General features: G+C 38.5%; 1 protein-coding gene across 2 annotated transcripts; it reads left to right on the top strand.

Moving 5' to 3' along the window:
* The first annotated feature begins 1186 nt into the window (after window positions 1-1186).
* Window positions 1187-12355, top strand: GNB4 (guanine nucleotide binding protein (G protein), beta polypeptide 4). 2 transcript variants are annotated; one of them, XM_009696822.1, is made up of 9 exons: window positions 1187-1243; window positions 5791-5829; window positions 6552-6658; window positions 7648-7711; window positions 8518-8680; window positions 8879-8945; window positions 9112-9313; window positions 10538-10754; window positions 12006-12355. In XM_009696822.1, exons 1-9 carry the CDS (start codon window positions 1187-1189, stop codon window positions 12110-12112), a joined length of 1023 nt encoding a protein of 340 aa, XP_009695124.1. In that variant the 3' UTR covers window positions 12113-12355. The 2 variants fall into 2 exon arrangements, with proteins under 2 accessions (XP_009695124.1, XP_009695126.1); XM_009696824.1 differs by lacking the exon at window positions 5791-5829.
* The last annotated feature ends 3453 nt before the right edge of the window (window positions 12356-15808 follow it).

The following is a 15808-nucleotide window of genomic DNA, read 5'->3' as shown; positions in this document are numbered from 1 at the left end:
GTCTCTCATGCTTAAATAAAAAACTTAGAGTAATGTTTTGAATAGGTTCTTCTTGCTTCTTTTCCTTCCTCCCTCAATTCTCATTTTGCGAATAGTAGTCTGACTTTCGTCTTTCTTCTTGTATAAGCTAGATGTGTTTGGGGCTTTTTAGGTAATGTAGTGGGACCATCACCGTCACCTTTCTGGTGTGCTTTTTCTGTCATGAAAAGAATGCAGACAAGTGCTTGGCTTGTTCGTCAGCAAGCTACTAGCTTATTTTACTTTCACTGCAAAGATATTGAAGTCTACGTGTATGTGAATAGAATTAAGAGGTCTCTGTAGTGGTGTTTGGCTGCACTCCTGTATTGGGGATGAAGAGGAAAATTGATCTGAGGAAATTGTTGAACACAGTGAAAAAAATCAGAAGGTGATTGAAAAAAACCCTACTATCCTGAAAGTGTGCTTGCGTGTGGTCTTACTGCGTATTGATCTTTTTATTAAGGTTGCTTTGAGTCCTTGTTCAGATGAGAACTGCTTTAGGCTGCCAGGGGCTGTGCCAGCATGAGGATGCTTTTAGGGATGGTTTGGTCTTTGCTGTCCCTTCTCATTGTGTCGGTGCTTTTGAAATGAAAACATCATCGTGCCTTGCCCAAGGAAAATATGGAAAAAAAAAAATGTAGAAAGCCTTCTATTTCAGCTGTAGTGTAGAATTCAAAATTTTCATCTTTAATTAAAACAAACCCCCACCTTGGATGTCATGTGCCAAGGTGCTGGTATCATGGCACTGCTGAGCTGAAAGGTGGATGTTGAAGGCGACCACTGCAGTCTCTGTTGCCATCTTGGGGCGAAGACTGAGGGGGGTTTCCAGGTGGGTGAGAGAAGTGCGTTCAGTAACAGTTTTTTAAAGTGCAGTGGGTGGTTCTGTTGACAGTTGCTTCTATAGTCAAAATAGACTTAATTTAATTCTGCTTTTCATGATAATTCAGGAATTGAAATAACTCTGGTCTTGCCAAATTTATTAGACAGTGTACTAATGGGAATATCTATTTGGAAGCCTTTCTAAAGGCAGAATAAATATATATAGGTTCGTGGGGGGTTTTGTTTTCTTTTTTTGGAGAGGAGAAAGTGATACTGAAACTTATTTTTGTTCCCTCTTATTGGCAGGTTTTCTTCTCCAGTGGAGTGTGAGAAATACAAACTGAAGAAGATGAGCGAGCTGGAACAGTTACGGCAGGAGGCAGAGCAGCTGCGAAATCAAATCAGAGTAAGAATTGCTAATTGCTTATTTTTCATGATAATGTTTTTCGTTTAAAGGAATAAAGTGTAAAGATCGCATCTATTACTTGCTTCTGTTTAACTTGTGCAGAGCTTAAAATATTTTTCAGATTATTTGTATAAAAATCAGAAAAGTAAGCCATCGGTATAATGAAATGCATTTGTAATATTTCTTGAACGAAATGTTTTATTTCCTGTTGAAGTTTGCTGTGTTTTATTACTAGATGTCTATGTGTCTCTGCGAATTTTTTATTTTGGATTTAAAAAAAATAAGGGGGGGGGGGCAGCAAATTTCTAGAACCTAGGCATGACAGGTTGGGGTATTAGAAAAGCTTGTTTCTGGGCTAAAAGTGACCACTGCGCTGCCACTCTCGATAAGCATGCAGGTCAAAGCATGGAGTGTGAAGGAAAACGTTCCAGGGGTGGATGTCATTTCTATGAGCCCTATTTTTTTGCTTCCTGTTGAATTTGTTTTTTTGGGAAATGCAGATCCCCCCATATGTGCTAATTTTTTGTTGAAATTACTCATTGAAGATAAACCAAGTATGAGCTGTCATGCCCAAAGTCAGTTTACCAGAAATCTGTTGCAACATGCTTGTTTATTTCAGTCATAGAGTTTTCAGTAGGGACACAAGTATAAAGTGTGTGTGTATATATAGAGAGTGTGTGTATGTGTGTATATATATATACATACACACAGTATAATAAAGTATAAGACTGTTGAGTCTCTTTATTCTTCATCAAAATTTCCTTTTCCTAAACATGAATCATTCAGAAGTCTGATTTATAGGGTAATTCCTTGTTTGTAAACATTCCTGTTAGCTAAGACTACAGGTATTTTAGAATATGTGGCATACACACCGACTTGTTTAGCATGGGATCTGCTGGCAGCAGTTGGTTTGTGGTGGTCTGCTGCTTAGTGCAGCGGACGTTAGGCTGCTTATGAGTATCAACCGTGTGGTAAACACACTTTATGTGTTAGTAGTTGTGTTGGGGGCAAATGTTGCTTTCATGGCTGCTCATTCAGTATCATCCAAGGAGAGCTCTGTGCCCTCTTGTTTTAGTTAATTCACTAATGAAAGACAAGGTGGGGATCAGTCAGTGTTGTGGCACTGGGTACCCTTCTAGCAGCTCTGTAGGGGAATACAAATAAATTTTAGTTTAAAATACTTTTTGTTAAATTTAAGCTTTATTACAGCATTGCACAAATAGAAGATACACGTAATTTTTCGGTTCTTCCTCTGCTTGATGTGTGAAGACTTTTTCATTACATTATGTTGGGACAAGCCAGTTAGTCTGGATTCAGTCTTAGTAATCGGTTAGTGTGGTTCTATGCAAAATTGTGTTGTGTGAAGAAAGAGATACCAGGCAAGTAAGAGAGCTATACTGCATTGCAGGAATGTTTGCTTTTTAAATTTTGGAGCATAAAAATTGGATTGGCCTTTTGTATAAGGACTCCATTTTGTGGCTTTAGGTCAATTTAACGTTTCCCTTGTAACTCCCTCAGCTGAACTTGTAACTGGATCTATACAGATGTAGCTGAGTAACCGTGAGTGACCGTGGCTATTGCCATTGGAGTCTTTTGGCTCAGCGTTGGCGATTAGCATTTGTCTCTCTGAATCTGAGTGCAGAGTTGAATGCCTTATGCTTAATTTTAACACCAGATTAATATGAAATTTAAAATACTCCTGATGACTTACTATTCGAGAAACCAAATAATTCAGTTTCATATTTGTAGAGGTGACTATTTATCTTGCTTATTGAATCATTGCAATTTTCTTTCTAAATAGGGTGTTTGGGAAGGGGAAGTGGATAGATAAAGGATCTAAAAAATAAGGGTTTTTTTAAGGTTCTAGAATATCTAGCAGGCTGGTAATTTTCAGGAATTATTTTTAATGCACTCCTAAAAAGAGATGAGGTCACTAACAGCATTTGATGTTTTATATATAGCTAGCAATTTGCTGTCTTAGTTATTTACAACTCTTGGGGTTTGCGTGATATTTTCTCTAACAATATAATAATGGAAAAAATCAGCATTGTGCTTGTAAGTGAGTTCCAGATAAGATTGTACCTAGCAGCTTCCTAAAGTAGAATAAACTGTGACACATAGCTGTCAATTTCCCAATAGAGTTTTTGTAGTCGGCAATGTTTCGGAAATGTTTAGTGGTTTTTTAATTTTTTTTCTTTTCTTTTTTTCTTTTGTTTTCTTTTCAGTATCTAGGTGATGCAAGTACCTTTGCCTCCCCATGCAGTTACTACAGCTGTAGCTCTGTTCTGTGCACAGATAAGACTATGCTGGAGAGATAAAATAAGACTGCATGAATTTTTAGTGCAGGAAGTTTGAAACATCAATGAACAATGAACTGTTAGGTAGCAGGAAGGCTTTGTGGTTAAAGTGGATTCCTAGTTCTGTCTGTTATAAAGTTCTCATGTGATGCATGTCCTCACTTTGAGAATTGAAATTCAGGATATGATTTTTGGAAGTGTTGCGTACTTGGCATAGTATCATTTGAAATTGAATGACATTTTGTACAAATAAGACACTGTATTTTAAAAAATACATATAGTTTGGCGAAAAAATGAAATCTTAAGTGTGTGTGCTTGGAAGTTGTGGGGGCGGCACATTGAGCGAGCAGATAGATTTTTCTCACAAATTCTGCATTGTCTGCTGCATGATGTGAGAAAAATCTACAATTATATAGAGGAGCTTTTTTTTATGTTATGACACTAATGATTCTGTTACGATGATGCATATGTAGAAATGACAGTTAAAATGTGAGAATTAAAATAGCCTGTTGAAACTTTTGCTTTTCCTGCAACTTTGCCAGTCATGGCAAGTATTGTACAGCTTCAAGTACAGGTGTTGCTAATAGCTCTTTCTTGAAGAAAAATGCCTTTGTTTCGTTCAGACTGCATTCAGAATTCATTTTATGTTGAACATCTTCAAGTGTTTCAGCTAAACTAAACAATTAAAGTTGTTTAAAATCCAGTGTGTTTCTTCCTGTGGATGAAATAAGTCTTGAGTGCTAAGGGATTTGCTGCTCTGGTATTTTAAACCCCTCCTGATTCCAGACGTCAACATTTTATAAATATTTCTACAATTCAGACATTTTAAAAATAAGTTGAGATGACTTAATCCACTCTCAGGCTTGCGTTCTGGGAGGAAAGCTATAAAGGGTGGTCAAAATAAACATGCACTAAAAAAATCATTGAAGTTGCAATGTCAAGTAACTCTCAAGCAAGAGCTTGAAAAATTTTAAGATCTTAGTCCGAATATGTTGATGCAGTTCCAAAATGTGTGAGTAAATGTTTCCATTCCTCCTCTCAAAGAGAACATTGCCATTAGTGTACAGATTGAATGCTTTCTTGGGGTGGGGGACACACATAAAGTAGTGGTGAAGAAGGCCAGCCATCGTTTGTGGGATGCCTGCTTCATTGGCTACAGAAGTTGGAAGGTATTTGGAGAAATTGCAGGGAGTTAGAGAGGGTCTTCTGGCAGATCCTTCAATACTCCTGTTGATAGTTTTAACTTGTGCTATAGAGCTCTTACCTAATTTTAAGCCAATTATTTTAAACCATGCTTCCCAGAAGTGGTTGCTGACTGTGTGCCTATTTTTATTTTTTGAAGACTGGAGCCTGAATTGCAGGAGCGCAGTCCTTTGCAATTGTAACTGAAACCAGGTTTTGCAAAATCGGAGTGTTGCAAACTAGGCTCAGTGACGCTCGCCCTGTGTCAGGTGTCCAGTCTGTTTTTCTGGTTATACAAACGAAAGTAAAGTCTGTTTTCTAGGTAGGGTTGAATAGTATGCAGAAAGTAAGTCATACGGCCGTAGAGTCTGAAATAATGAAAAAAAGATGGAGTATCTGTGTGGAGACCTGAGCACCATCCATTCCATGAAATGAATGAGAGTGTTAGCTGACTACTTTTTTTTCCTTAATTTTGTATGAAGTGCATCAGCAGCTTAAGCATCGGTAAGCCTGCTGTCTGTCCTGCTCTCCGCATCAGGACAGGTCCAGATCAGTTCATTTTCATCCTGCCTCTCATAACTGGCGTCTTCATACCTGCGATGGCAAGGGGGTTAGTGCAAGAGCCTCGTGCAGCGCAAAGCTTGCTGATCATTGCTTTTTTTAGGTGAATTGGTTCTTCCCTTGGTGCTCAGCGCACCCTGAACAAGCACATCCGCACCAGGGAAGGGATGCAGGGAAGAGGGTGGGTGCTGGGACTTCAGGATGCCTCCAAATGCCTTTGAATCACATATTCTGTAGAAAGGGAGACTGAAGGGTAGCTGGGGCATGGCCCTTCTTAAGTCCCTCTTCCTCCACTACCCCCAGTTTGTGTGCCAGTGCTTCAGAGTCCCTGGACAATAAAACATACTAGGGTGACAGAAGGCACACTGGCATGTAAATCGTGTTGGGTTGTGGCTTCTTGAGTGTGGTGAAGTCTAGCTTAAGAGTTGTTTTTCCGTTAGACGCTTTCTCTCAGTTGATGCGCAGTGTTGCCTTTTAGATTCAAGTTGTTCTATTCTTTTGTTTCAGGATGCAAGGAAAGCATGTAGTGACACAACTCTTGCGCAGGTATGTTCTTGATTCTGTGTATGGGCTGTTACCTGATACATAAAAAAAATAAAAATCCCTACAATTTATGATTAGCATGTTCCTGTTTAGTAACTGAAAGAATAAAGTGAAAGAAGTCTTTGGAAATGTGCTGTGTATTTATACAGTTATTTAAAACAAAACAAAGCAACCCCCCCAAAAAAACCCAAATAAATAAACAAAACAGCAAAAAAACCCAACCAGTCAAAAAAAACCTCCTGCCATCATAATGGGTCCTGCTTCCAGTTTACCTTTTAAATAGAGTGTGTTTATTGTGTTTAGTATATTTAGAAAGACTTAAATAAATGTCTTTTACCTGTATTTTGGAAACAAAAATATTTTGCCTTTGAAGTTGTGCCATGCTTTAAAAAGTAACAGTGCAGTAAGTATTGGAGGATTTTCTTCCATTGGTTTTAATTGAAATTGATAATCTGAAACTGCCTCAGTATTACATAGTGTTATTTTAAAAAAAACTTCCTGAAGTTCCAGGTATAGCTATTGCGAAGTGTGTTAGTCTTTCTTCTGTAAAGTCTGTTTTCCTCAGTGTTGCATGGACATAAACCTGTGTTGTACACTAATATCCTTTTTTTTTATTTATTGTTGGATGCCAAGAGAGATTATTTTCTATCAAAGTTCAAATGTATTTGGTTATCGTGTATATTAAAAATAGTTCTCAGTATCTCAGGGGTTTGTTTTATTTTTAGATCACAACAAGTCTGGACTCAGTGGGTCGAATTCAAATGCGAACAAGGCGTACGCTTAGAGGTCACTTAGCCAAAATCTATGCTATGCACTGGGGATCTGACTCAAGGTTTGTACAAGTGATCCTTAAACCTGCAGTTTAAAGGTTAGAAATCAGATTGTCAGCTTCAAAATTAATACCAGGTTTTGGGAGCCATATGATACGGTGTTGGTGCCCTTGCAGGGGCATCACAGATGGTGACTGTGGTGGATTTTTTTATCTTTAGTTATAGTTTGCCTCTTTAAAAGCAATGAGGATTGCATAGTGGTAACAGAGAAGTCTTGATGGAAAGGGGAGGTATTTTGCTTATTCTTACCACAGACATTTTGCCTTTTCCTTCTTTCAGTTTTGACTAAGTTCTTTGAGTCTGTTTAAGCAGAGGAGGGTATGTGGTGAGACATATTTTTGAAATGATGGATATTGTATTTTCCAAGATGTTGAATAATTATATAACTTCTGTGATAACAGAGACTTAAAAACTTTACAGGCGAATCTCGTTTCATTTGAAAAAAAACCAATCCTTTTGTAGATAGTGGGAATAGATACTTAATGTATGTAAATGTAAATACTTAGCTTCTAGGAAGGAGTTTTGTTACGCTGTCGTTAGAGCAACTGATGGTTAGATGTTAACAATGCCTCATGATCTACTCTCTGTCCAGAAAGAAATACATCTAGAATCTGCTCTCAAAGTAAGATTTATTTTCCCCTAAATTTCTCATTTATTTTTGTGAGGCTGTATAGTTAAAATATCAGTTTATGAAAAATAAAAGCAGCTGTGGAGAGAGTTAATAAAAATGCATTTTCAGTAAGTTGTTTGGTTTTGTCCATTGTTAATTGTGAGTCCCTGTGGACACGTGATTCTTTGGTCAGGTAATATGTTGAGATTTGCAGATTTTTTCCAACAAATGCTTCCCCCTGCCGGAACAAAAAAAAGCAGAGGGTAATAAAGAAATTAGGAGATTTCTGAATCACTTGGTAATCATGCATGATGTATGTCTGTTTTGAGATTTTTTTAGTTTGTGTTATATTAACATATTTTATTTTGTGTTTATATTTAGGCTACTAGTCAGTGCTTCTCAAGATGGAAAATTAATTATTTGGGATAGTTATACAACAAATAAGGTAGAGTTATTTCTAATCCATATCAATAATTCATGCATAATTTCTGTGTTTGAGGAGCCTTGTGTCTATTTTTTCTATGATTGCAAGGCAAAAATGAAAAGAAGCAGTGTTTCTAAACCAGATAGAATCTTTTTTCTTTCACGACTAGCCAATTACTGGTGCTGTGTTGTAGGTTGTGTCTCAGAAGCAGTAGTTCTAGATAATACGTAACGTTTCTCGCTCAAATTTGCTAGTGAAGTGGTGGTAGCTATTGCTCTCTGCTTGTGTGGTGTTGCTTCTGAAACGAATTTGGTTTTAAATTGTAGAAATACATAACCTCAGAATTTACGAGAGTGCTTTGCTTTTGAGGGCAGAGAAAGGAGAAGGAAAAAAAAAAAGCTGTTAAATGAGAAGAGCTTAGGTAGAGTGCAGAGTGCTGATCTGCTTCTGTAAACTGTCCAGTCTCCATGGATACAACCATCCCATTTTATAACCTGTAGTTCAGAGATGTAGAAGAATTGGACAAAGAAATCTAAGTAGAATAAACAAATGTTGTAAATGTTTAAGTTTAGAATAGCTTTACTGTTAAATAATGTTGTACTGAATTTCTGTATATCTACCCTGGAGACTACTGGTATTTTTCATCCTTGTATGTATAAATATGAAGTTGGTTGTAGTATGTTGTAAAATCAAAATATTGAAACTTATGATACACAGTCTACTTGGTGTGTTTAATCTACTATAATTCATTAACTGGTATGAATGACCTCAGTGAAAAATGAAAGCCAACATGTAACGTAGCATTCATAAGCTCTGTCTTTCTGAAGATGCACGCCATTCCTTTGAGATCCTCCTGGGTGATGACTTGTGCATATGCACCGTCTGGAAACTACGTTGCCTGTGGTGGATTGGACAACATCTGTTCCATATACAACTTAAAAACCAGAGAGGGCAATGTGAGAGTGAGCCGAGAGTTGCCAGGGCATACAGGTCAGCCATATCCTTGCTTAAGCTTTGGGTTTTTTATTGCACCAAATGAAACAGTCTCATTTTGAGGTGTATTGTGAACTGTGAAATAGTTTTGTTGGTTACAGGCTAACTGTGGGAGAAGTTTAATAGCTGCTCTTGGATTTTAAACTTCACTTACTACTCCTGAATCTGAAACTAATATAACTGTTTTGTTTTTAGGATACTTGTCCTGTTGTCGCTTTCTAGATGACAACCAAATTGTCACTAGCTCAGGAGACACCACTTGGTGAGTTTTTGAGCTCTGTTGGCCTTTCGCGCCCCCCCCCCTTCCTTTTTTTTTTCCCTCCCCTCTTTTTCTTCTTGTTCTTTCTCCAATACCTTAATTTGTATTTAAAACTTAAAACTCTGAAATAACCACGTAAATTGTGTTAATGTTGTCTCTTTATCTGCAGCGCTTTATGGGATATTGAAACTGGTCAACAGACCACCACATTCACTGGGCATACTGGCGATGTGATGAGTCTCTCTCTAAGTCCAGATATGAGGACTTTTGTTTCGGGTGCCTGTGATGCCTCCTCAAAGCTTTGGGATATTCGAGATGGAATGTGCAGGCAGTCATTCACAGGGCATGTGTCAGATATTAATGCAGTTTGTGTAAGTGATCATTTGTATTTCCATGTGGGAGGAAAGGGGGAAGATAAAAGCTATAGTTGCGTGAATTCAGCTTATAGTCTACTGGGTTACCTTGATTTAAAATCAATTACTTTGTTAGGGTAGAGACTGTTGAATTGTATGTAACGAAGAAGGTGGTCTAATAACTTACGATCTAGTTTATAACTGAATTATTATTACTGTTATCTATGATGCATCAAAGTGTTCTTGGAATAGTTTCAGCTATGTTTTTGTCCAGGAACTGAGACCTTACTTTTGTTTAAGAAGCAAAGAATGGAGGAGGAAAACTTTTTGCAGTGTGTTTAAAACTGAAAATTGTAGATAAATGCGATATACGGAGATGGAGCAAAATAGCCGAGCATCCTCATCTTAAAGTTTTTTGTTGAACGACAGCGTACTTGATATTTTCTGTCGAAAAGAACTTTCAGCAAAATATTCTGGAAAGCAAGGTTAAAATCAGTACTTATGTTGAATATTCATCCCTGGAATCATTTTGTAATATTTATAAACTGGATTATATTTCCTCTGTGTCATAGTAACAGTATGTTCTGATCTGCAAGATACAAGCTCTGATAAATAGGGAATGAAATCTAAGTCTAAGCTGCATCTGTTTTTGATAAACATGAAAAATTACTAAGGCTGAGAAAATACCAAAAGCATGACCAGGAGAAAAATGCAGTTCCTATACTTAGACCTGAATCCTGAGATGCGTTGAGCTCTTTTCATTCCCATTTCAATCAATATGGCTGTTGTAAGAGTGACTCTTGATTTGGAGTAGATTTTTTGGAAATTGAAATGCTTGCTTGCAGTCTTCTGTCCTGGCTGAGCCAACCTGGATGTCCAGCTCAAGATGGAACATGGTGTACTGCTTCACCCAGGGCTTCCTGGCCCACAGCCAGGATGCACGGAACTGCGTTGTCCTTCGTTTTGTAGGAGTTGGGTGGATCCCCTTTGACTCCTGTTATACCGCGTGCAGGAACTGTCTGGGTAAAATTCTAGTCATTCAGATGTTAGCAACGCTATTCTAGAAGTGTTTCGTTGCATAGCTGTGTATGTGCATTTTTTTAACATGCAGATTTTTTTAAATAAACCATTCTGCCTTTATCTGGTCACCCTGGCAAAATAATCCTGTGATGTTTTTGAAATAATACATGAACAATGTGTTTTTCTGGTATCAAACTCTTGTCTCTTAATTAAAACTTTCAGTTTTTCCCTAACGGACATGCGTTTGCCACTGGATCTGATGATGCCACTTGCCGACTCTTTGACCTACGTGCCGATCAGGAATTAATGATGTATTCGCACGACAATATCATCTGCGGGATCACTTCTGTAGCCTTCTCAAAAAGCGGTCGCCTCTTGCTAGCAGGTTATGATGACTTCAACTGCAACGTGTGGGATACTCTGAAAGGGGAGAGAGCAGGTGGGTACACATAACTGCAATGAGCTGAAGTTTTCCATTTCCTTAGCAGAAGATGGATATTCAAAATCTATGCAAAACACGGACCCAGTTCTTTGCCAATGCTGTTGCTGATGTTACGGAATCTGCTTGCTTCCTTCTAACACTGTTTTCTTTTGGAATGGCATCCTTTTCTTTTATTGCACTTGGTTATATTTTCCAGTTCTTACGTTGCATTACAGTTTCATCTATATGATGTGTGGAGTAAATGCTCCAGTCAGTGAAATACTCCAGTTCTTGAGTATTGGCCATTATATATCCGTGTGCTGGAAGATACCAGCTCTTGAGGATAAGGAACAGCCTCCAAAATTATGTTATGTCTACAGAAAATTTGAAAATTTATTTCACTGAAGTGTATGAAATTAAGTTAAAAAATTACACATTTGCATTGGCTTTTGCGCCCATCAGAGGAAGTAAATCAGATAGTAGCAAGTTACAGTAGCTTTTTTTGTTTTTTTTTTGTTTTTTTGCTTTGCGGACCATAATTTCTTGCTGTTGAGAGACAGGGGAAGTAGCCACTTTTAGTCCTGGAATTGGTCACTTCCGTCAGGATAGACAGCATGTTTATAGCATAGCTACGTCTTTCTCGCTTCATACAGTAATTTTTAAATGATGGGGCCTAGTTCAGTTCTGAACCTTGATTCTGCTGTTCAGACTGAAAACATATCCTTTCCCTTAAGGGACGTGGACAGGCTGAGTTTTAGTAGACCTGGATGCGGGACCTTGGGAGAGCAGACAAGTGCAAGAATGGGTAGAAGGAAAGCAGAAACAAAGCGGGACGAGGCACGGTACAGTGCTGCTTTTCTGATAGTCTGACACAGATAGTGCCAGGGCATTGTCAGAAGACATCATGTTTGATTTTTGGGAATGCTTGGTGGATGAAATTGTGGACAGCATTGCTGAAAACAGGGAAAAAATGGTCGAGAGCCTGATTGGGGATGAGGAGGTCTTTGGGTCAGAAAGGAGAAGTTGTAAGGGCAGAGAGAAAAATGGAGGCAATATTGTGTGTACACATGTTCAAAAACCTCATTGTTGAGTTTCTTGATATGGCTGCTGTGATGTATATAGTTCTTCAGGGTAAAGACAAAAAAGGACGATTAGATCTTGCATTGCATCTTTTTTAGCAAATTTGAAGACTTTCCTGGGAGAGCAGAGTAACAGCTGAAGTCCTTGATGTTCTGTAAATATTAACTTCCATTGCTTCTTCTTTTCCAGGTGTCCTTGCTGGCCATGACAACCGTGTCAGCTGTTTAGGTGTTACTGATGACGGCATGGCTGTAGCTACAGGGTCTTGGGACAGTTTTCTCAGAATCTGGAATTAACTGGGAGCCAAACATGTACATTCTCCATTTGAGATCTGGAGAGATCAATGCTGCAGCCTATAGCTGTGAAATAACATTTCTACCTTGTATTTGCAGGTGAAGTTTTTCTATTCACTGATTATTACACAAAAAGGCTTTCTGTAAACTAGAAAAAAAATCAAGTGAAGAAATAGGGGAGGGGGGAAGAAATCACTGACTTTTTAAAAGGGGCCAGCACACATAATCATGGTGACCGACAAACTAAGAGCCAGTCTTTTTGTTTTTGGTGGTTTGGTTAGATTGTCCTTGAAGGGTTTTTGCTTGTGCTCAGTCTGCTAATCCTGTACTTTTTTTTGTACATAACAGAATATACACATTATAGCAGCCAATCATGTAACATTTGTCTGTATGTAAAGAAATATGTTTGCATTTTTTAAGGAACTACATTTATAGCTTTGCTTTTAACCTGAGATGTCACTTCTGAGTTTTGTAGTGGATGAACTAGATCGCTGTTTTAAATGTTTTTGTGAATTTACTGTAGATAAAGTGAAGCCAATGGTATGTATGTGTTTTTATAATGGAAGGCATTTGAATTTTTTTTTAAAGGCCCTGGAGACTCCCAGTTAATACCTACCGCCTTATTCACTCACTTCTTGACCTGCTTGCCTATTTTTAATCATGAGGGTTCTTCCTTCAAGCCAGTGGTTCCTGGTTCATCCATTGGCAGTCATGGCCTCCAAACACCAAGGAGTTAATGCCAGGCAGACTTGTAACAACAGCAAAAATAATTAAAAAACAAACAAACAAACAAAAATCCGGTTCCAGAAGCATTAGCTTCCTTACTGCAGCTTTTCGCATCAGTTATTGCACGCAGTCCTTGGGCATGGAAGCCAAGTGACCTGCATTGCTGTCGTTAAGTGGCTGAGTGCTTTTCCTTTTGACAGTTCAGCTCTAACTAAATGAGGTAGTTTTGGCCCATCACCGACTCTAGCTGATTTGCACTAAGAAAATCATTTGGCACGATGCTCGGTGCGGCAGAAAGTGGTGTATTTGCAAAGCTTGCTCAATTACCACAATCAACAGAGAAATCCAGGAGGACTCTGCTTAAATTCTTAAAGAAGATTTAAATGTGCAGTTAATCGCCTGTAATCCCCCTCCAAATCAGGGGGTTGCCAAAGCATACCACAACCAAAAGCGCTTGTTGTCAGTTATGTGCAGTGTGAATTATAAAAGGAATTGTGTAACTTACAATGAACCAAATAACCTTACTTACCTGTGTGTGACCCTTTAAAACGTCATACTATAAACTTAGCAACTTGCTTGTTCTCCTGTGGTCACAGAGGTCTGTACCACGGTGGCTTATTAGATGCTCTGCAGCTCTGTCACTGTAAATAGCCATTTCCTCTCCTGGTCCTGATTTTATTCTGATTTTGATGTCAGTTGCTTATAAATGATAGGTTCTGGTCAAGTACAGTTGAGTGTAGATCCAGGAAAATCGAGTGACTGATGCCCATTTGAAACTACCCGGGAAGATTGCTTAACTTTTTGGTGCCTGGCAGCGTGCCTGCGCTTGCAATGGACGTTCTCTTGGGAATCTGAACGTCTGTGGCCTTTTTGGAAAGGGGAATTAAGTCTATTGGCTTCTCTTAAGTGACTTATTTTAAAGATTAAGTGAATTTTAAATCATCAGGTTGGAAGATCATATTAATCTGCCCTCATCTGAAGTTATGGGGAGTCTGGGTATCTCTGGGTCAGGTAGTAAATGTAAGTGCCCGGTGTCTTGTAATATATCAAAACAAATTTGTGGCTGAGATGACTCTTTGTCAAGTTTCTGATATTTGTAATCCTAAATTTCAGTACTTCCAGACTGTGCCTGTAAACTTGCCATGTCTATACTGGTGAAGGTGCCAATAAAAATGAATGTGCCAGTCAATCACAGTAAATTCACTTTTAAAAAAAAGAAAAGGCGCATCTTGTGCTGGAGAAGTATACATTTACTAACAGCAGACTGTGGTGTAGGACCAAATTCACACTAGATTGTATGTCACAGGAGTTCCTCAGCATTTTGCTGTATGATCTGTCTGCATTAACAAAACTATTGTGGAATTCTTGTTACTCTCTTAAGTGAGCAGCTCTTGGGGATCTTGCAGACTTGGTTGATTTTTTAGTGGTGCACTTGATTTTTTTTTTTTTTTTTTTTAACTCACAGCTGCCTTGAGTGAATCATTCTGGAAATTTGTTACTAAGGAATTTTAAGAAAAGAATTCTTTTTCTAAAAAGTTTTTTTCCATAGAAGCGTGTTTTCAACCAATTTCCTAGTCAACACCTTTGCGAAGACAGGTGCCATTTTTACATTCTGGTATTAAAACTAGTTTCTAGTTGCAAAACTCCAAAAACAATTTTACTAATGTATATAACTTTTCTTAAAAGTTCAGGTAGACTGTAAACACGGTAATGGCGCTCATACAGGTATTACTGCCAGTAATTTCACTATCATTGTTTGATGGGCAATTGTCTGTTGGATTCAGCTGCTTTTAAAATAAATAGTAAGGAATGCCAGCTACTTGCTACCGAGGTTTCCAAAAGCATCATACAAATATCTGCCAGGTTTTGGTGTCCAGCTAACCCGTGTTTGTAGTGCTGCAGGTCCTGAGGTGGCTCCTTTTGTGTCGGTCCACAAGGAAACCTGGAAGAAGCCTGAGCACAACTGGGGAAATGGTATCTGATGCTTCTTGGGAACTTGTAGAAAGTTTGTGATGATTGATAGAGCCTGCCAAGGTGACGTTTGCTGTTTAATTACTGTCCTGGATATAGTTGAGATTTTTTTTTTTTTTTTTTAAAGCCTACAGATTTAGTGTAACACATTGTTATTATATGAGGCCAAATAATGAACTTGCACAGGCTGTGGGATTTCCTTTTTTAAACAGCTGTCAGTGGCCTTTCAAGATTGATGCCCTTACTAAAATGGATGGAGTTGTAAGGGTACAACCTCAAACTCCTATGAGGAAGGTAATAAAATGACCCTTCATAGGTTTTACTTAAAAGGTTTTATTCCCAGCTTTGAATCTCACAGAAAATGGTACGTGCCTATAGTTTAACGTAGGCTCAAGCGTGCAGCTTGCGTGATTTCTGACTGTGCACCATGACGGCAAACTCGCTTATTCTACAGCAGATTTTGCAGCGCTAGCGGGTACATCTTAACCTGTCTTTAAAAGTTTGTTGCCAAACTACATCGTTATCTGAATTTCAAGTAACTTGTGTAATTACAGAAATGGCGTAATTAAGAACATTGTGCCAGAACGACAGCAGGGTACCTCTTTCCCAGCCTCTTTACTAAAAAGTCAGTCGGTTATGGCTTGGAAAGTGGAACTATGATGTGCTTTGTGTAACAAGATTTATTTTATTCAGGTACAGTTTTTTGTCAGCATTTTCTGGTGTTGGTTTAACTTTGCAATAGAGAACACCGATCAGGCAAGTGCCCAGCCTGGGCTTGTACTCCTGTAGGCTCGGACATCCATTTATTGGTAGAGATACTGGTTGGGATTCTGGAAACCAGAAAAAGCTTCTCCGTGGCATTGTGCTGATGTATACTCGCTTACTCCAGTACCATGGGCCTGTTCCCATCTGTCTCCAGACCTTTTTTCTTCCAAACATCGCTATCCTCTGCCTTGCTAACTTGCAGATACGTCGCAGTATCTGGCAGAACTGATAGTTCAA

The sequence above is a fragment of the Cariama cristata genome, unplaced genomic scaffold, assembly GCF_000690535.1.
Source record: "Cariama cristata isolate BGI_N322 unplaced genomic scaffold, ASM69053v1 scaffold5783, whole genome shotgun sequence".
In the NCBI taxonomy this organism is placed as follows: Eukaryota; Metazoa; Chordata; class Aves; order Cariamiformes; family Cariamidae; genus Cariama; species Cariama cristata.
The sequence above is the reverse complement of the archived record's forward strand: the minus strand, read 5'-3'. Positions and strand labels throughout refer to the sequence as shown.